The sequence below is a fragment of the Manacus vitellinus genome, unplaced genomic scaffold, assembly GCF_001715985.3.
Source record: "Manacus vitellinus isolate BGI_N305 unplaced genomic scaffold, ASM171598v3 scaffold_19_pilon, whole genome shotgun sequence".
Classification (NCBI taxonomy): Eukaryota; Metazoa; Chordata; class Aves; order Passeriformes; family Pipridae; genus Manacus; species Manacus vitellinus.
The window spans coordinates 6870473-6892755 of NW_021939395.1; the positions used below are offsets into that span (position 1 = coordinate 6870473).

The 22283-nt window shown below is 43.0% G+C and overlaps 1 protein-coding gene across 1 annotated transcript in view; it reads left to right on the plus strand.

The window, feature by feature from the left end:
* The first annotated feature begins 17162 nt into the window (after positions 1-17162).
* Positions 17163-22283, plus strand: part of SMARCA1 (SWI/SNF related, matrix associated, actin dependent regulator of chromatin, subfamily a, member 1) — a 31099-nt gene continuing 25978 nt past the window's right edge. The window contains exons 1-3 of the mRNA XM_018070723.1: positions 17163-17181; positions 20144-20230; positions 21761-21927. Of these exons, the coding sequence (XP_017926212.1) occupies positions 20228-20230; positions 21761-21927 (170 nt within the window). The 5' untranslated portion in view covers positions 17163-17181; positions 20144-20227. The remainder of the gene's footprint in view (positions 17182-20143; positions 20231-21760; positions 21928-22283) is intronic.

Genomic DNA, 22283 nt, shown 5'->3' on the forward strand with positions numbered 1-22283 from the left:
TGCAGCAGTGACTTAAATGGAGCTGCACTGACTCACAACAAGCAAACATCTGTATATAGCCCTTTACTACTGCAAACCACGTAACTTAACACTGCCAGTAAGTAAACACTGGTGTGTCATTCAGCAGAGCTACTGCTACTGTTCCTCACTGGTGTGACAAACTATGGGACAGCGGTTTAAGGACAAGTTGCAATTAGCCGTGTGTTAAAAATCCCATCTCCTTATCAGCACATGAGCAATGTGTCTTCTCAATGGTACTAGTCTCTTATTTCATTAAACATCCTCTCATAGTGACTTTTGCACTGGCTGTGCTAAGTCCTTTGTTTTCTAGGCCATGAAACCATTCCTTCCTTCCACCTCCACCAATAAATAGAAAACAAACAATAACAATCAGTGATCACATATATTTCCATATGAAAAGTATCAAAAAGCCAGCTGTTCAATGCTGACATTACAGAATTAGGATGCATCTATTCAGCACTAATATAAGGAACTGTGAAACCCATCGAATTTGAAGCAGATTCTCCCATGGCATCTAATTTCCTTATAATCCACTAACATCAATACCAAAATTTCCAGCAGGGCTAGATTTTCCTCTTTTGGAGCTGAATGTAAAGCTATGCCTGAAACTTAGCATTTTTGGTCTAGAGCAGGATGGACTTCACCTCCATCACCACCACTTCTTAGTTTTTCTTAGCAGCTTCTTCGTCTCTGTCTCCGCCCCATACCAGCCTCCCCCAAGCTTTGGGTGTTCCTTGGCACTGCTCAGGCCCACACAGCCCTGGTCAGTGAGAAAAGCTGGAACCAAGTGGGGAAATGAGAGCAGCACAGCTTTCAGGTCACAGTTAGAGGACAAAGAACTGCAACACACACCAAATACTCTCCTGGGAGACTCCTTGCACAACTGCCTCTTTAGATAGGCTGACGTGGTGGTGGTGGTTCAAGTATCAGACAGAGGGAAAAGCACTGCCCATGCTATTAAACCACTATTAGAGTATTTGCCTGCTCTAGCAAAGCTCCCTGTGCTTTCTAATAAATTCTGTGCATTTAGCATTAAGCTCTCTGTTTTTACAGAAAGTTAGACTTGGGTAATTAATCTCATGTTCGTTTCCTGCACATGCAAGAGAGCAGCCTTTGTTAGGGAATGATAAGACACTTCTAAGAATAGTGCTAAGAGCATCAGCTTTGTAAGACATTACAGGAAAAATATAGATTCTTAACACCTGCTTTTTGCTTTTCAAAGTTTTGAAAACAATGTTCTGCTTACCTAGACCCAAATGCTGACTTGTTCACACATAGAAAACCTAATTGTTTTCTGCAGAGAACAAGCATAAATAAAGGTATACTTTGGTCTTTAGGTTCCAGCCTTGGAAAGATTAATTTGTTTAATTTGACAAACACTGTAAATATCCTCAGTGGCTTCAGTGGGACCATCTGCAGTTCCCAGTCTCACAACATGAATTCATCGCTTTGTCTAATTTCTTAAGTACAGATTCAACTGAAATTAATTGGATTTTCTTAGTGGTTGTAATAGGTGAAGGATTAAGAATTTCTCTGTGCGTAAAATAAGGTGACCCTCAGGTTGGACCTTACAAAGGCTGGATGCTGAGCTCAGGAAAACGTAAACTGGGAGACAAACCCATGGGAGCAGCGGAGCCTCGGCAGTGTAGGAGAGGTCCCATGAGCAGCAGACCAAGCTGGCATTTGAAGCTCCCTGGAAGCTTCAGCTCAGACCGTGGGGCTTTGCCAGCTGAACACAAAGGGTGGTGTACAGTTTGGGGATTTATGTATGTTGTCAGTTCAGAACCAGAGCCAACACCATTCTCCTGTAAGCGGTTGACACTTGACACCTACTGAAGTCAGTTTAAACAGTTATTGTTTTAAAGCTCTGTTGTTTTTAAGCAGTCACTGTGGTTCAGCCTGAGCTATCTGCCACCCCAGTGCAAGATGCACAAGCTGCCATGCTGGTGAAACTATATAAAAAGTGGAGGGAAAATAGTTTACAGCAGGTGAGAGACAATTTCCATCTGGTTTGTAGCATCCACTGTGTAACCAGTCATATGAGAAAGGACATTAAGCTTTGCTGTACTTGCAGCAGATTTATTTCTGCTTTATGATGGACAAAGGAGTAGCTTATCCTCCTAACCAGAAAACAGAGCCTAATCTGCAGAGATCTGGCTAATCTAGTGGTTGATGTTTAGAGAATAACATAGAACAAATTTTCCTTGGTTTTCTTGTGCAAAATCTGAGCAGAGCAGACTGCAACTAGTCTTGTGAGCTGATCAGAGCCCCTGTTGTGACTATTATCTTGACTGTATAATGGGGGCTTTCAAATCCCAGCTTTATCACATTCTGTTTTCTCTACTTTGCCCTTTTATGAATATTGAGTCATCAAAAATAGCTTCACTGACAGAGTTACTAATGATACCAGCTGGGTGAATCAGTGGTTCTTACATTGTGTCTGCTATACAGTCCTATTTGTACACTCGTTACAAAATATAGCAAAAATTAGAGACCCATATTTTATTTGCAGCTCCCCTGAGACACATCATAGTGGTTATTTTAGAATTGGAAAATGCTAACCGAACAAAGCAAATATTCAGCCATTTCAATGCAATACTGTGGTCTAAAAGAAGAAACTCTGATTTAAAATAAGTTAAAACTAAAATCTAACATCAGGAAATTATCCTTTCTGTCAGTCTTTGGTGCTAAGAAAAAATACACCACCAAATGATATCCACCACATTCTTCACGATACAGTTATGCCTCATATTACTAGAAAAAGCTAACATCAGCAGTCCGGAGAAAATGCTGATAAACAGAAGTGAATACGACAAATGATGTAAGCCATGCACTCGGCTCGGCAGCGAGAGACACGTTCGGTGGCATCCTACTAGTACAGAGCTCGGGGGTAAGTTAGGTTAGAAGGGCATGACTCAAACGGGTATTACCGAATCCAAAAGTGTAACAACACAACAACATATCAACATGCCTGATGAAGAACCACCACAAATGAGTATGCAAAATGGCCCACGATGGGCTTTACATTTTTAATGCTGTCCCAAGCAAAATTTTAAGGGTCATTTATTCCTACTCGGAGCGCCTTCCTCAGAGCCCTGGACCGAGACAGTTTCCTATGTTTGCAACACACATCCTTTTTTTTTTTTTTTTTTTTTCCAAACAGGCAGGCAGATAGAGAACGAAACAAGGGGCCCCCTTCACACATAACGCAGTTGCAGCTCTCCATGCAGGGCTCGCTTATTCTCGCCAGCCTCCTTCACCTTCCAGCTATCAGGAACTTTACAGAACAGCATCTTCCAGCACCTCTTTATCACGGACCAAAAGTGAAGCTTTCTGCTGGCTACTGGATCTGGCATTGGTAAATAAAACTATTGCAGATGTTGCCTTTAGCAAGTGCCATTGCAATTACAGAGCATCTTAACAAAGCAGAGACTCAGAATTTAAATTATTAGGATTTGGGCTGTTTGGTTGGTTTTTTCCTTTTTTTTTCCTTTTTTTTTTTTTTTTTTTTTTTTTTCCTGTTAGGATGTTCTTGCCCGTCCCTGGAAATGTGACATCTGCAATACTATTACAACAATTCTGCTAGTTACGGCAACATTAACTGAAACCGAAATGTGGTTTTTAGCCTGATATGTTGCATAACAACTGACGAATTATAATCTTACGAGACGGGAAAGGTTAATTCCAAAGGGCACAAGAATGTCGGTGAAAACTAAAATACTCCGTAAGCGCATGGACTTGGAAATCTTTTTGTTTTGGTCCGAGGCGAAGCCGAAACAGGAGAGAGCTTTCAAAGGGACAACGAGACAGCGAGCACACGCCGAAATCCCTTTAGCGAGAGAGAAAAAAAATGCCAGCAGAGCCTCTGCACTTACGTATCTCTTGAGTTTCTTCTCGGGGGGTGATTTGATGAGCCATCCAGTGCAAACCACGTCCCCCGAGCTCATCTTCCCCCCCGGCGCGGAGCGGCGGCGCGGGATCCAGGGTGCGGGCTGCGTGTGCGTGTGTGTCCGCCCGCGGGTGTGTGCCTGCGTGTGCGGGTCTGTGTGCTCCCGGCTGTGTGCGTGCTCCCGGCTGTGTGTGTGCGGGTGCCTGTCCGCCCGTGCGGGCGTGTGGGTGTGTGTATTGTTCCCAGCCAATTCGCACCCGCAGCAATCAGCTTCCTTCAGCTGCGCTCTGCCGCGGCTCCAGCCCGCGGAGGAAGTCATGACATTGATCACTGACACGACCAGCCCTCCCTCCGCCGCCAGCACAATGCAACACACGGAGCACGTGATGGGCGGCCGGGGCTCGCCGCCGCCGCCTGCGACACCCCCCGCACCGGCACCGACAGCGGCTGCTCCCGCGACCGGCCGCGCATCGCCCGGACACCCTCCCGGAGCTTCTGGGAATGAATGGACACTCCCTGCCGCGAGCCCCGGGGATGTGGACACCCTCTGCGGAGGCCCGGGGATGCTGGACATCCCTGCCCGCGGGGATGCTGCCGCCCACGCCAGGAGCCCCGGGATTAGCGGCCACCCCGCCAGACCCCCGGGGTGAGCAAGCCCCAGAGCTGAGCCGTGGGAGCGCCGGGCGGGGCGCGGTGACCGCAGTGGTCTCCGTGAAGTGTCGTGGTGACCCGGCGGGGTTGACCGCGATGGCCGGAGAAGGGCCCCGGCCTGCGAGGGAGGCGCAGCCAGTGCCGGCAGGGCCAGTCCCCACTGCTGCTGTCCCCACTGAGACCTCCACTGCGGCTTCCACCATCCGCCAGACTTTGTCGGTTTGCGGATTTAAAGGTTTTTCAGTAGGATTTAGTCCCTTGTATGAATTTAATAGGAATAAACTTGATTTTTCTTCTCACATCATCATATATTTTTAGAAACAGACTTTTTCAGAAGTGGCCTCAAGGAGACAGGTTGCCATTCCACTGTCACAACTAAAAAATACTCCCACAAAGTGCATAACTTTGCTGATATCCTTGTAGTCAGTGCCTCTTTCCAGGATGGGAAATTCCTGCTTTTTCAAGGACAGGGCAGCTTGTATTCATTTTTAAGAAGTCCTTTTTAACTTTGACTTAAAGTGGACCCAGTGATTCTTCACTGGGTTTCACGACTCTGTAATTCCAGGAGTCTCACGTGCCCCTGCCCAGATACAGCACTTGTGGTGCCCCTGACTCTGCAAGGTGTGATCAGCAGCATCGGGCCAGTGGGAGAGTTTAATACTTTCACAGAATTTTTCATGTCTCTGCTGGGGCTCTTTGACAGGGCAAGCTGAAAACAGCTTGCAGTGTCACTGCTGGAATCTCACAAACTAGAAACCATAACTGTTTTTTTCAAGTTTTTAAGCAAAAATGTGGTGGCAATATGTATTTATTATATTTAATATAATATGTACTATAAATGGCATACAATATATAAATATATGCTCTATGTACATTTACATAAAAATGTAAATAAATCTGTACAAACTCATAGCGTTCCTATTGCTAGTGCTTTACTGATCTTAAAAAAATCCTGCCATAAATGAAAACTGTAATGAATAAACTATAAACAGTTTATTTCAAATGTGCTCAGACTTCTTTTGATATGTTTTTGTTTGAGTGTGACTTTCATGCAGCCCTACAATACTATGTAATTCCCAGCCTTCCATTCTACTACCACCTTCACTCAGCTCCATTTATCCTTTATTTACAGTGATGTTTTAACAACTTCACATGTTTAATAGCAGGTTTGTGAACAAGGCTTTGTAAGACTTTTCCTTGGAGAGATGCATCCAGCCACAGAATTATTTAGGGAAGGAAAGTCACACTTTCCTTCCACATGTGACTTGCCTGTGTCACTGTGACAGATACAGTAGCCTTAAACCTAAAGGCTTTAAAACATCAGTCTGCCAAAATAAAATGAGTTGTGATACACTTCATGTGTTATCCCTGCGGTGTCCTAACAATACCCATTTTTTACTGGATCATCCTTCAGACGGATGAGTTCCCTTGTGCAGCTTTATAACCACTTGCAGAAAGGCAGCAGAGGGAATGGGGAGGGAACAGGACACAGGTACAAGGAGCCTGGACTGCCAAGTGGATCTAAACACTGAATACCAAACCACACCTTAAGGAAAGCTCTGGCTCTGTCTTTGCTGTGGTCAGTGGTAATGCTGCTTAAATCACCAGTAGTCACCATCTTTTAAGTCACTTGTCCCTGCCCTTCTGCCATCCCCTCCATTGCACAGACACAGTTTATTTGTGTGCCTGCATGAGGAACTGAATCACAAAATTGACTGTTTGGAAAAGAATGAGTCAAAAAAGAGAGCTTATTTTCCAGCTGGATCAGGACTAGTTTCCTGATCTGATAAATGTCGTGGCCTACTACACACTTGCACCTGACCAAGGGAGCAGGCGATGCAGGGGCAATAATAAGAAATCAGCAGTTGCTTAAATTGGCACTTCTGCCCAAAAACCGCCTGCTGAGTGGTAGCCATGGTGACAGGGAGGGGTACAGCGATTCTGTTCCCTGCTCGATGTGTCATTCCTCTGTCAGACAGCTCCTGTCCTCTGGAACTGCTGGAATGGCTCAGCTGCTTGTGAAGCACCTGCCCAACAACTTGCATTCAGTGTAATCAGAACAAATAAAATCTATGCCAGTTTATTTACGGTGCCAGTAGCCTGAGGAGAAATACAGGAAGCCATAATTAAGCAGAGCATGTGGGGGTTAACATGTTTGTTATGAAAGCTGCTGTTCCTTCTTGGCATTTGTGCTCCAAACATTAAAAGAGCAAATAAAGTTCTTTTCTTACCCTGACGACTTTCATTGTGCTGATAATGTGTCACTCAGGCTTGTGTTTGATAATAACAGGCTTAAAAATGAATGGTATCTCATCCTGATGGAAGAAGCGGGATTTCACTTTTGTCCTGATCCATGCAAAGATTATTCAGCCACTTTTAAAACATAAAATTCTTTACTTAAATCCATCATCATGATGGTGAACGACAGAGTCTTTGTTTTAAAAGTCTTGCAGTTGAAAACAAATGCAGAGGGCGAACTGAGGTTGGAAAGAGAATGGAAAGTGAGGAGAAAGAAGAGCAAAGAAAAATTGATTTCGGCTGAACACTTCTGCAAAACCCTTGGGGTGTTCTATTTTAGTTCCAGCTTTTGCATTTATCCATTAGCATTTCATTTTGGACTTCAAGTATGTTTTGAATACATGTGGTGAAATCACTGGTAAAACTCAATTAAGAAAGTTTAAAAATAAAATTTATTTTCTTAATATTATTGTGATGCTGGCAAGTTTGAAAGTGTGGAATTACACATATTTGTGTAATATGGTTTAATGTCTCACTTGGCTTATTGCATTTGATGGGAAACTCCTTCGTGACTCTACAGAGCACTGATTTAAAGAAGTTAAGTGTGCTATTTAAGCTTGTCCATTTCCATGTTGCAGAACAACTGGTGATGTTATCATTAATCTTGAGAGTAGTGAAAGTTCTTATTTTCCTGTGGACAAACAAATAATCAGGATGGAAAGGATGGGAAAAATCAGGAGAATTTATTTTATTCACAAATTTATAGTTATTGAAAGAGGAAGAGACACCAGAGTTATCTAGACTGACATTTCCACAAGCAGATATTTTTCTGAGAATCCAGCCCCACATTTAATTTACATCACCACACAGGCCTGGTGAAGGTTGAGGTGCATGCAAGAGGCAGTCATGGCCCTGGGAGAACAGCCCTTTTCTCTCATCTAGCGACTGATCCCTGTTTACACATGGAACTCGCACCACACTTACTCAGCAGAATGCTAACATGCCTCTGCAGCATTCCCTCGGCAAGCAGAACAGCCTAGTGCCACAAAAAGACATGACACAGTATATATGTTCCAGCTGTTCCTGACAGTTACCACTCTGCTCCCCCCTGCAGACAAATATTTCACTCCCTCTCCATTCACAAGGACAAATTTAGCAAAGTCACGGGGGATAATTCAGCCCCTTCTCTTCCTTTCAGTAGCCTGTCCTCACCATACAAATCAGGTCTGATGGAGGAATGCACACAGATCCTCAGAGCAGCTTGATTTGTTGCTGCTGTTCAAACAATTAACTACAGAAGCCGGAGCCTGACCACGGGCACAGACCGATGACGAGGGCTCTGCACTGCTCTGGTTGTCTGAGGGATATGTTGTGCCTGGTTCATGCTGTGCACTTGGGCACCCCCGGGCTCTCAGTGGCAGCGAGACCCAACACCTGATTCCAAGGCAGGAGCCACTGCGAAAATAAAAGAAGAAAACAGACAGCTGAACGTTGCTGTGGTTTTGCTCCAGGAAGCATATGAACTATGTGAGCTGCATGTGGGTATGGCCTTTATTGTTGTGGACAGGGCAGAATCTAATTTTACCAAAAGCACTCATGACACATAGGGAGAACTCTGTCAATCCCTTTCAGAAAACAGACCAACGCCCTCTGGCACTAACCTCCTCTGGGAAACAGCAGCAGACACCCAGCATCTCATAGGAAAGTCTCCTGTTTAGGAAAGTAACTGGTGGAAGGGCTAGAATTCTGCTGGATAGTGCATTTATTTGCAAATGTAAAACTGTCTTTTTCTAAAGTGGGGGTGCCAACAAACAGGGTCACTTTGGTTCAAACCCCTGCCCTGTCTCTTTTACCAGAAGAGAGGTTTCTCTCTTTGTTATCCACGAAAGCACAGATTAAAAATTGCATTTTTGCTACTTTTCAGCTTCTACTTGCAGACTAGTAAACAATACATAGGTGGATAAGTTGGTCTTACACTCTACATAGGCATTGCTAGCAACCCTTTTGTGAGGATTTCCTTGCGGGGTAATTACAACAATGGCTCCTCAAGGTCAGCAAATAATCCTTGCAGTTGAGGGAGGAGATACAGCAGAAAAGATGGCTTTTTAAAAGAGCCAAAATTTCTCTTCTAATTGTCTTAATCACCTTTTGAAGCTAAGAGAAACCCACTTCATTTTTCATACATAACAATAACCAATACTCAGCTCATATGTGAGGTCTACTGATTAACTTTATATGGCAATTTGGAGGAGTTTGCCTGTGCACAGCTGATGGATCCTGGTGACATGACACAGCCAAACCTGTAACAGCCAGGAATACAAAATAATCTCTTTGACATCAAGATTATGACATGCCTCTTCCAGGTCAGAAATAGCAAATCATTATTAAATTTTAATTTTAATCTCCTGAAAGTGAGGACTTGCTAAAACCAGTTTACTCTAGAAGTTTACAGCCTAAAGTTTGGATATGAAGTTTAAAGAAAGGTCTCAGGAAGGCCTGCAAAAACAGATGGAAAAAGAAGTTTGTAGTTTTACGTTTAAATGAAAAAATATCTACCTAGCTATTTTCAGACTCATAAATGTGGAAGGCTCACCATGAAGTGCAAGATGGATCTCAACTTTCCTAAAATATTCCTACTGATAACAGAGAACACTCTGGAGTGATGAGAATATAAACCTGTGAAAATTAACAGAGGACACTGTCTGCCTTTGTTCTCTATATTGCCCAAAAATGCCAAGTTATAGGAACTCTACCTCTTACACTGTGACTTGAGAGAAATTTTCATGCAGATGGCAGAACTGTGGGTGGAAGAGAGACCTTCCCCCACTAGGCAATTGAACTACTTTGTTTAAGTATGATTGAATAGAGGCTATTACAGCAAACAGACCAGATTTCTGAACTCTGTGTGTAAAAGGTTGCCCTGTGTGAAGAATGTAAATGCAGGAAAGGAGGGATTGTTTTGATGGCAGCTGTGTGTTTGAGACTGTTACAAAAAAGGAAGAATCATTACAGGATGAGGAAGAAAGAAGGCCTAGGCAGTCGGGGAAGTAAAATAGAAAAAAAAAAGAGGTAGCAAGGAGAAAGGCAGAAACGTATTCTATGTGGACTGGGATAAATTAAAACGAATTACTCTTATCTAACAGATCTTTCAGCAGAAATGGATAATATTCTGGAAAATATAACAGGTTCAGTCTAGTTTCCCACAGAGTGTAGATGCTGGCAAGTAAAAATAGACATAAAGGACAAGATTAAAAGTATTTTCACAGCAGGGTAAAGCCCGTGGCAACTGAAGTGATGGCTTGTGGCTTATGCAATGCATCTGCCATGTTTGCAAGGCCAGGGCAGACTTTTTACATTTAAGCATCTTTTGTGCATTTCCTGTATTTAAAGGAAACCCTGGTGCATGCTAAAAGCTTTGAAAAAGAACTGTTACATTTACAAATAGTCTGTGATCATCTTAGGGATAACAGTGTGAAATCAAACCCACAGGAACAGGCTTTTGCTTAAGGAAGAGATTATTTATTTTGGGTAGAGATTTGTGAAGAAAGAATCTCAATTATCATTAAAGAGACTTAAAGGCTGTATTGTACCAGCCTGCTCACTGGATACTCACAAATATTCAAAATTTTGTAATATTCTGTTTCTGTTATGGACAGATCATTTACAGGTTTTCAATATTGCAAAATAACTGTATATGTTAGGGAGAAGAGAATGCCATTGTAGTGAGCAGCAAAATATGCTTCAGATTTATTTCAGTTGGAAAAAACTTTTGACAGCTTTTGCTTTGACCTAAAATCTCTTTTAAAGTGCCTTTCACTTTCAATGAAACTAGACTTTTCTGGTCAGGGACTGTCTTGAGACAGTGCTCAAATTTTGGCAAAGTCATAGTTTATTACATCAGGAAACATTTTATGACCTCCAAAGGAATCACTCACTGGTCATTGTTAAATTTTCATGACATCATTGTTTGTCGGCAAAATCTGGAGTTCAGGACAGAACACACAGTTGTAAAACTGTTTATTAAAGCCTGGGCTATGGTAGCTTAAACTGATACAAATTAGTGTGGCTGCAATTCCACCCTTCATCTTGCCATGGATCTGTTTTGCTGCTGTATTGGCACTGGCCCCTGAGTGCGTGGGCAGTTGAGTTGTTTTGCTGTGCTGATCTGAGAAAAAAATAGTAACTTTCTTTGTTGGGATCAATTTTTGCTTTTTAGAATCTTGAACTAACCCTTTTCTCACCTGCAGAAACAAAAATAACAGTGCAAGGGGTCTGGAGCAGAGAAACATGGTGTGGTGGGAAGGTGTTTAAGTTCAAAGCTGCAAAGGGCAACTGGTGTCCATATAGGCAAGGAAGGTACCTTTGCAATATGTTCCTGATGAGGCTTGGTAAACTAACACATTCTAACACGATCACATAAACCTGGCTCATCACATCCATGAAGAGATGACAGTCTTCTCACTTTCATAATTTACCAAACTGTGAGAGTTCCTGGCTCTCCCACTGCAAAAATGAACACACAGCCAAAAAAAAACCCGAAAAAAACCCCCACGAGGATACCAAGTGAAAAAAATGTTGAGGGAAAAAAAAAACCCCTGTGCTTGGGAAATACAGCCCTATTAGAAGCCTTTTCAGTACCAAAGTAAAGCTTTGGCTGCTAAAGCCTGGATTAAAAATGCAGTATTGGGATAAAGTTGTAAAAACAAAGAGTATTTGTACAGCTATCAACGCTTTGAACCAGATACAAAGGATACATTAGCTATTTTGTTATAGTTCCCAAAGCTGAATGTGGTCTTGTATTTGCAAACCCTATTGGCAATGCCAGAGACTGTCTGTTGGGTAAAATGAAAACTGGATACAGAAAATTGATGCCTGAACCACAAAAAACAAACAAACAAATAACCCTCCAAAACCACCAAAACAAAAAAAAAATCCACCAAAACAAAAAAACCAAGAGAAAAAAAAATCCCAAGCAAACAAACTCCACAAAAGCTCCATCCTCCTCAAACAAACAGAACCCCCCCCTTTCTGAAAGAATACTCAATGTGAAGCCTATTAGAGCACATTAGTGCCTGTAGATGATGCAGAATCAGGTAAGCACCTGTTTGCAGCCCTGAATTGCCTCATGCAGGGGCTGGGTTGCTCTCATCTGCTCGGTTTCCACAAAGTCCTGCAGCAAGGGACATCCTCAGAAATTACATCTTCAACAAAACCTGGGTTCCCAGATGAGTGACACATAAACCAAGAGCTCATTTGAGAAGTATCTTGTGTATTGTAAGCCTTAGAGAGGAGGAGGCCTATGCTTCTTTCTAATCCTATCAGAAGGGAAAAGAATCTGGAACCCTAAAGCAGATAAACTTTGTAAGGGAACCTGTGAAATAAGGGTCTGAATGAAACAGGGCTGCACAGGTAAATGCAAGAATGCATAGAAGTGTGCCACTGGATGTAACTGAGGTTACTCGTAGAGAGATAACCTGTTAGCTTAATAAAAGCAATATTAAAATAGCAACATGATATAAGCATTTTAAGAGAGATGGCAGTACTGCAGTCAGGGTAAGGTAACACATGGTTGGCACACTGTGGTGGCTCACACTTGGAGGCTGATGTAGGCATGGAGATAAAGGTGGCATATATGAAAGTCAACAGGCAAACACCTCAGAGACAGCACTTCTCAGTTACTCCCAGATCCTATTTGTTTCCAAACTATAAAGCTGTTTATTGCTTACAGCTAACTTGTATTGCACAGTTGTGCTTTAAGTTCATTGATGGTACAATTAAGCTAAAAATGACCAGTGTTGTAGATGTGGATTTTGGACTATGGCATTCAATGGAGAGCCTCCTGAATGCGCACAAGGGAGTGAACAGATCCCAAACCCACAGGATACTACCTTCCCAAGGCCCTTCTTAACAAGACTCTTTTGCCATTTTAGGGGAAGATACTGGTTATACACGATGCAGTTCTAGAAATATTTAAAAAGCAGCAAGTAAAAGACGGTTTACAAGGCTAATTTTTATAATTTTTTTCCCCGTTATTGATCAAATCAGTTTCAAGACTGAGGAGTATTCCTCTTGTCAGGACTCCCGCAGACGAGTACAGGTCGGTGTTGCCACCTGGTGGCACATGACAGCGGTACTGCCACTTGTAAATCGCCACACAGTGCATTCACATGGTCGGACACCTACCACACTGAGTTACTTGCTTTGTGTAACAGTTGGGATTTGGCAGACTTTTGGTGCATTAAGTTTATCTGTTCCTGTGAATTCAACAGGTCTGCTGGTCTCTAAAGCTTATCATTTTGGATGGTGGGAGATTTCTTGGGAGATTCTTGGGAGATTTTCACATATTATCTCTTCTCGTGAGGGCAAGAGGAGGGGCAGGCACTGATCTCTTCTTCTGTGGTGACCAGTGACAGGACCTGAGGGAATGGACTGAAGGTGTGTCAGGGGAGGCTTAGGTCAGATATTAGAAAAAGGTTCTTCCCCCAGAGGGTGGTTGGGCGCTGGAACAGGCTCCCCAGGGCAGTGGTCACAGCACCAAGCCTGACAGAGTTCAAGAAGTGTTTGGATGATGTTCTCAGGCACATGGTTAGACTCTTGGGGATGGTCCTGTGCAGGGCTAAGGGTTGGACTCAATGATCCTTGTGGGTCCTTTCCAACTCAGCAAATTCTGTGATGCTGTGCTTCTGTTATTCTGTGATTTTAGCATATACTGTTTCATTCTTCAGCCTGCTTTTTGGTAACATTTCTCGATCCACAGCCATATGTTGGTACCTATACAACCCCTCCACAGCAATTCACACAAAGGGGGCTTGTATAACAACTTGGCCTATGAAGTGATTCCCCAGAATACTAAGATTTATTTTAAAAAGTTACCCAAATCCAATATATCTGTGCTAGAGAAATTGCGACTGCTACAAGTAGTGCCCTGTTTTGAAAAGGTTAAATAGCTACCATCCAAAATTTTAAAATCTTATGGAATTATCTGGATAGTATATGAAAATGCTACTGGATCTGTATCATACCAACTCTTTACAAATTTCAGCAGTGTTTGAAATACAAAAGTGGGAAACTGTGAGCCTAAGTGTATGCAATTTCTCTTTCTAAATCTGACAATAAAACATAATTCTCATCATACAATATGTTAAGTGGCATCTTTCTGAATTGGGCAGAGGAGGCTTGATAGATTGGTGTGTAGACTACACATTCAGCCCTGGTGATTGTATCTGGCAGACTAAACTAAGGAGTAATAAACCTGGGAAAAAACAAAGAGCTAATACCTAAATCTACAACTTCAACATGACAAGTGGCCTCCTGCCTCCCAACACATAAAAAAAAACAATTGGAGAAACCCAATGGAATTTTTCAAATATTAGCACAAAAAATATATATAAAGTAAGTACAAAAAAGCACTTCACTACTTTAAAGAAAAACCCCAATTAAATGGATTATCATAAGATAATAAGCGATTTTTTCAGCCAATGGCCTGTGGATCCATGGGAGTACACAGCATAGTCTAAGAGAGGCAGCTAAGAACATCTCTGCATAGTGTCAAATGCAAATGTGAAGCACACAAGCAAAAAATAGCCAAAGGAGATCTTTCAAGAAAGCAGCAGCTTGGTTGTTTTGTACAGCATGCAATGTTCCTGTGAATTTCAAGGAAAAAACAAGCTGTAACAAACACTCGAGAGTGTTTGGCATAAACAGAAGCTACAAATGTTTGAAAGTGGAGAAGGAAAGTCAGATGTTAAAAGTGGTTAGTGAGCTATTTTCCATAAAGGTTAAGAACAAACACGTCATAAACTGGAATTTTCCCACCTTAGAGACTTTCTGCATAGCTAATGGTAAACTTAATCTTCTAGACAGCTCTGCTTGGAAAAGCTATTTGGAGCACTCTTTCAAAACCAGTCACGTCACTCTTCTCGATTGCACTATGAAAAATGTACCTCCCAAAGCTTTTAAAAATAAATCAAGTGGAAGGGCTACTGCAGATGCCGTGGGCCTTGCTTTGTTGAACTGTACAGCAGACACAGAAGGCAATAGGGGGGCTGAATAATTTGGAACAGCACTGTTACTGCTTTAAAAATGTTTCACAAAACGAAAAAGGGGAGTTTAGAACTTAAATCTTCTGTGCTGGGCCATAATCTAGATAATGAATCTCTGAGTAATCAGGCAGTCATGGAAACAGTTAAGACACATGTTACTGGCACCTCACTGGAGTCAATGCATAGATGGAAAAGAGTTCTCAGAGGTTTTTCTAAATGCAGTGTGTGAGTGCTGCAATAGCCCATTTGCTTAGCTTAGTTGTTAAGTTATGCAAAAAGATCTTGATAACAGTTTCTGAGCTTTTTACTGGACTGAAGAAGCTTTTATTGCTCATTCTGCCTACTGGGCTAAGGTTTCATTGCTGTCTCTGTACAAAATGCTCATGATAATGCCTTTGTAAGTAATCACCAGGTAAAATGGCTGATTTGGAGCTCTCAGTTTTTAAAGTCTGACATCTCAAGGATTGTTTTGGGATCCTTTAGCAATATGACCAAGGTTACAGCTCAGCAGCTGAGAATCTGAATGTCTTGCATTGACAGTCAGAAATACATGCATTGCCAGTAACTAAATCGAATGGCTTCATAAGTGCAATTTTCAACAGAAATATGCAAACACTGCTGAATTTAAAATGGCTCAAGAAAAAAAACCACATATGTTTTTTCCTGTAAGCTATTCTTGCTTTGGGAGCTCCACTGGTACCTCTGCAGATGTTAGGAGATGTTTTTCTCTCTAGTACAGCCTGGGGCACTTAGGAAAACACACTTGCCATTTGCAACAGGGTTTGGAACCACTGGGCTGAGTAAAAAGCAGTATGGGCAGCAGGTGGAGGGAGGGGATTCTGCCCCTCTGCTCTGCTCTGGTGAGACCCCACCATCCAGCCCTGGAGTCCCCAGCACGAGGATATGGATGTGTTGGAGTGAGCCCGGAGGAGGCCACGAAAATGCTCCGAAGTCTGAAAAATCTGAGAGCTGGGACTGTCCAGCCTGGAGAGGAGCAGCCTCCAGGGACACCTCATTGTCCTCTTAAAGGGGACATATAAAAAAGATGGACAGCGACTTTCTGTGCGGGCAGATAGTTATAGGACAAGGGGGAACAGTTTTAAACTAAAAGAGGAGAGATTTAGATGGGATATTAAGAAGAAATTCTTTAATGGGGGTGGGGGGGGATAGTGAGACACTGGAACAGGTTGCCTATGGAAGCTGTGGATGCCCCATCCCTGTAAGTGTTCAAGGTTAGGCTGGACGGGGCTTGGAGCAACCTGGTCTATCGGAAGGTGTCCCTGCCCGTGGCAGGGGGTTGGAACGAGATGATCTTTAAGGTCCCTTCCAACCCAACCCATTCCGTGACTCCCCGTAGCGGCCCTGGCCGCTCTCTCTCCTGTGAGCTGCGGTGTCACTCGAGAGGGCGGGAGGCAGCAAGGCCTCCGCGGGCCGCCCGTTGTGCAGCGCCCGGCGGGCACGCTCGGGCACCGCTCCGGGCTCCCCGCTGGACCCTCCCGGTGCCGCCCCCGCCCCCGCTCCCCTCACACGGCCCGGGCCCGTCAGTATCGCGAGAGCGCGCGCGGGCCCGGGGGAGGGAGGGGCGGTGGGGCCGCCCCCGCCCCGGGACCGCCGAGCAGACATGGACATGGACCCGAAACCTGGGCCCCGGCCCCGCCGAGGAGAGCCCCGCGCCTCCACATCCACGCGCCCCGCCGCCGCGCAGGACCCGGCGCCGAGGAGGTACCCGCCGGGGGGGCCCTGCGGGTGGTGGGAGCGCCACCGGGCCCCGCCGCCCCCTCCTGCGGCCGCTGCTCGGGCCGCGCCGCCCCGCCCTGAGGCCTCCCGGGCCCCTCCGCACCCGCCGTGAGGGCTCTGCGGGCCGGCCCCGCCGGACACACCCCTGGCCCCGCGCCCGTCCCTCAGCATCGTCGTGGCATCGCCCCGCTTGCGGTGCCCCCGGCCCGGCCTGCGGCCCGGACACGCCGGTGCCGGGGTCGCTTCAGCCCCCGCCTCCCCTGCGGACCCCCCGCACCCCGAGCGCTCCTGCAGGACCCGTCCTCGGGAGCCCCGCTATTTCCCTTCCCCAGTCCCCAGGGAAAGCTGGGACGCTTTCCATAGAAGAACCGGCAGCTCCGAGGGCCGGCGGTGGGAGTGTGGGGCCGGGCCGAGGGGTTCGAGGCTGACCCGCTCCGCCCCAGCCCGCACGGCTCGGGGTGTTCTCCTGCCCGGCTCGAGTGCCCTGGTGCAGAGCACACCCCTCGAACGAGCGCGTAGGGCTGCCAGCTGGCTCTCGTTAGTTTTTTTGGAAGAAAGACAGAAGGCTAAGGCACAAGGAATGTAAAAAAGTGACGTATTCAGGTATCCTTGGAAACTGAACAAGGTTCAACCTGAAGAGTGAATCTTATAAAAACTTAGTAAGAATGAGGACTGTCCATTTCTGGTATTGGAGAAAATTGCAGAACTACTGATAACAGTGCAATCGGAATTTTTAGCCCTGTTACTGAAAGTCTGTTTTTGTCTGTAAGGAACACTTGAGGCTTTCATTACTTACGTGTACAGACACAGTGCAGTGTAATTCTGAGCATTGCCTGGTTGTTCACAGGAAAATGTTTAAGGGCTATTTCTCTATTAGATACAACTTATTCTGCAAAATTTTATGCATGTGAACTGATGAAAAGTCAGTACTAAATGTTTAGGAATGCCTGCATGGAGAAATCATTTGAAAGCAGTGAATGGTTTCAGATATTATCAACTTTATGCTACTGAGCCATACTGGGCAGTATCGTAGAATTATAGGATGTCCTGAGCTGGGAGGGACTCACAAGGAGCATTAACATCCAGCTCCTGGCCCCGCACAGCACAGCCCCAGGAATCCCACCATGTACCTGAGAGTGTTGTCCAAACACTTCTTGAACTCTGTCAGGCTTGACTGCTTGGGCACAGCTGTGACTATTTCTCTGGGGAGCCTGTTCCAGTACCCAGCCACCCTCTGGGTGAAGCACCTTTTCCTAATATTCAGCCTCAACCTCCCCTGACACAACCTCATGCTGTGCCCCTCTGCTTCCCTGCCCAGGCTGAACAAGCCAAGTGGCCTCACCTGCTCCTTGTATGGCTTCCCCTCCAGACCCTTCACGATCTTCTTTATGCCTTTTGAGTTCTTATTCCCAGTCATTTGTTGACGGTTTGTGGGGCCTTCTCAGTTTAGGACTGTTACACTTACCAGGTAGAAATTTCCCACCCTAATACTAGTAGCAGTATTTAGGGTAGTTATCAGAGATTTTACAGGGGGGTATTTTGTATCCTTGGAATACTCAGGATCTGTTATTTTTGAAACTGCTGCGTGGTTGTGTTTCTTTGTGAGGTGTTTAAATGACATCATTTTTCAGGGGACTGTCTTATTTGCTAATGGAAACTTTCTAGAGTAGAGGCAAATTGTTACCAGCGAGTTTCCTGAGTTAAAAATGAAAGTATTTTTTTGCTGGTTAATTGCACTGAGACATGTCCTGTTCCCTGACAAGTCAGGCCTCTAAGTGATGAAGATACATTGTGTAAAGTTTCTAGGGAAAAACTCTCACAGACCTGATGAAATGTTTTGTGGTTCTGTGTTGTAGGAGGTACATGGTCCAGTTTTTAGTGAGAAGTATTCTTATATCAAAATGTAATCATTGTCAGGATGTAGATTTCTGTAGCTCAGAACATTATGCAGAAGCAAGTTTGGATATGATGCTTATCCCTACCACCTGCCTGGCTCCACCAGCACGAAATAGTATTTTAGTGAAACTGCAGCATATTGTCTTCCCCTGTAAGTTATGAGGAGGAGAAGGGAAACAGGAATGCATGTATCTTCTTTGTCTCTTTCATCAGCTTTTGATAATCTCCTGTTTGTTATTTCTGATACATTGGGAGCCATTAATGTTCAACAGAAACACTGCAGTGAGAAGCAGGGGTGGGAAAGCAGGGAAACTGTCTTTTATCTTGAAAGGTAATGTATAGGATGTGATTTTATAGTGCTGTGGCTGCAGTAACTTTACATGTCAGCTTGTTTGCTACTTTAACTCAGAATGTGTTATTCACAAATACTTATTGCAGAATAAATTTGATTTGGATGCCACCATAAGTTTTATTCTTCTGGGGAAATCTGAGTAACAACAGAACTGGCATTGCAGCCATCTGCCTTGGGGCTTAGAAAGATAATATTGCATTGCAATTTACTTGGAAAACTTTCAGTTAAAAAGGATACTCATAATACTGAGTTGTTCTGCTTGAAGAACTGTATATTTATCACTAACAGTTCTGAAAGTTAAGTGTAATGTTGCTTGACAGACTTTTGGTACATTTTGGATTCGTTTTGCTACTTGACCCTGAATAGTTTTGATTAATTATTATTTTAATTTAATGTATTTATGGGAGGCTGATACGTAAAGCAAATTAAGATTCTGCAATGTTACATTTTATACAGACATGAACTTTGACAGTTCCTTTCGGTTTATTCAGAGCATATAAAAAACAGTTTTATAATTTAATGCATCTCAAAATATATTTTTTTTATTGGCAGGAGGTGTGTAAAAAGGCACACTTCAAAGGCAAATTAGGAAAACTTTCCTAAATTAGGGGAAAAAATCCACCAAACATTTTGCCAATATCAAAGTTGTGATAAACCTGCTTTGAGCTTCCCAACTGAAGACAGAAATGAATCTTATAAACTACAAAAGTCAGCCATTTTAGTTACAGTTGCTGAAATTTGTTTCATGTGTAGTAAATAAGGTAGTTCAGGGAGTGGTTGCTGCATGAATTGATTTGGTTGTTAATTTCTATCTCTTCCTATCCATATGCCTAAGTGTAGTTAAGCTGTGTTTCCAATTGAACTTGTGACTATTTATCTAGAAGTGAAAACAAACAAACAAAACTCAACAAAGATGCATCAGAAACTTACAGTTAGGAATCTGACATTAAGAAATCACATTTAATGTTTTAAAATGTCTTTTCAATATATTAATGATACATTTATAGCAAGATCTCTGTGAAAAAATTAAACTTTGTTCTCTTTCAGTAATTTCTTTCAGTGCTTTCAACATGGATCTTACTTGTAGAGATAAACACAAGGATGAGACGAATCTCCAGCTTTCTTTTTTTCTAATCATATCTCCTCTTTAATTTCATCATGGATATCATGTTCTGCTTTTGGTGAAATAATATAATTAATGCGTAATAATAGCATACTTACCATGTAGTTTGTAGGTTTGTTCAGTTTGATATCTTTTTGCTAAAAAAACTATATAGGAAGCTGATATTTATAAAATGTTTAACTTTTGAATTCCAGAAAAATGATCCCCCTTTTCAACTCAAACTTCCTCCAAAAGCGGCTAGACCTGAAAAAGAAGTTGACCCAGAATATGAAGAGAAGATGGTAAGTGTTTTCATGATGAAATATACTGCAGCTTTTTATGGCACTTGGTTGTTGGAACTAGATCAGCACAGTTACATGGGGTTATTGCAGCCTGAATGTGTCAGAAAAAACCCTGGCCAAATGAAGATTCATCTAAACATTAGTCCAGTGTGGTGTTTCTCACAGTGACTAACAGTAAGTATTTAGTGAAGAACAGGAGAACAGAGGAAGCAGGTAGTGGTAGTTCTGTTAAACACTGTCTCACTTGTCCAAGTATTTCTGTCTGCATGATTTCTGGAGTTGGAGGCTGTGGTTTTTATACTCAGCAGTTGTCAGTTGATTTTTGGTTTTGTGGTTTCTTTTTTAGTTATCCACTCCCTTCTGTGGTAAGGAGTTACTATTCAGTGACATTTTATATTTAGAACTCCCTGTTTTGTTTTGAATCTGTCTCTGCCAGTTTTATCTGATGACCCCTTGAGTCATGTCAGAGGCATCCTTAAGCTACTTCTTAGCTGAGAGAAATACTGAATCTCCCAGTTTTTCATCATATAAAAACATAAAGGTTTTAAGTATTGATATCCTGTAATAATTGTGCCATAACAATGCAAAAGATACCTGTCCATGACATGAAGGAAGGGAGCTTGTAGTGCTGGAGAGGAGATGTAACAGAGTAGCTTCTGTGTGACAAAGAGACAGAAGCCAGGAGGACATTGCAAGGCTTGTTCTTGAATGATACATGTAGTAAGTTCTTGGTTTAAGCTGGTATCTGTATCTTGTTGTATTTTTCTTAAAAGCTTTAATGTTAAATGGATGCCTAATAATTACAGTAGAGTCTGAAAGGATTGGATACCATGGAAGTCAGGGAAGAGTATCACTCTTAAACATACTTGTATGAATGAATACTTAATGTTTAGCCAAAGAGAAGACACACAAATCTGTTTGTTGGGAATGAGCTGAGTAAATAGCTAAACTTGTTTTCACAGTAATACGTGGTGAATTTACAGCTTTCCTAAATTAGCTTGTTAGTTCAGTTGTTCTAGGAGGCAAAGGGATCAGATATCAAAAGAATCTACCTTTCATCAGGGAAGAAATAGTAATTTTTTCCAGGAGATCTCTGTGAAGGTGTTCCTGTGCCGGTCGGTGCTGTGCTGTTAAGGAAACGCAGTGTCCTCGTGTGGCGAGATCGCGCATTGCGCGTCAGGCTCATTTTGCTGCCCTTTTCTTTGGCTGGTGTTACTGCTGGGGGGGCACTTCCATGGCTGTTACCTGCAGAAAGGCTCTCTGTGGTTTGTGTATTTCCCGGGAATGTTATGGTGCAGAACTGCTATTTCACTATTGTAGTTTTTATCATGATATATAAATGACATCACATGAAAATTGCTTCAAGTGGTACAGTGTTACATGAAGCTTAGAAATGTTGTTGAGAAGCTGATAACAATTGCATTCTGTCAGATAGTGTCTGAATTCTGTTTTTCAATAAAAATACATTTTTATAAAGAAAAGTTATCTTCTTTTTTTTTTTTAAATTCTCTTCCCCACTTTGCAAACTAGAAAGCAGATCGAGCAAAAAGGTTTGAATTCCTCCTGAAGCAGACAGAACTTTTTGCACATTTTATTCAACCTGCAGCACAAAAATCACCAACATCTCCACTGAAAGTCAAGCTGGGACGGCCACGGATGAAGAAAGATGAAAAACAGAGTTTGATTTCAGCTGGGGAGTAGGTTTTATTTTTCTTTCTGACTTCTTACAGTTTCAAGTAACTTATGCTTTTTAACATATCTGTTTAGTTTGCATAGAGATTATTGTACTTTCAGTAAATCCAGAACTTTTCCTGTTAATGGTGTATCAGTTTCTTTAAAAGCTGGTTGGTGTGTGCATGCTGATCCATCAGTGTTAATATGACCTTGGATCAGAAATGCCCTTGTAAACCAAATTGCCTGATTCTTGCCACTTACAATGCTTTGGTCTGTATTGTGGGGGGATATTGGAGCACATGAATTGAATTTCTTTTGTGTGATGTTGAATTAGAGGTGCATTCCAGAAGTGCTCCAGATGTGCTCCAGCTGCTGGTGA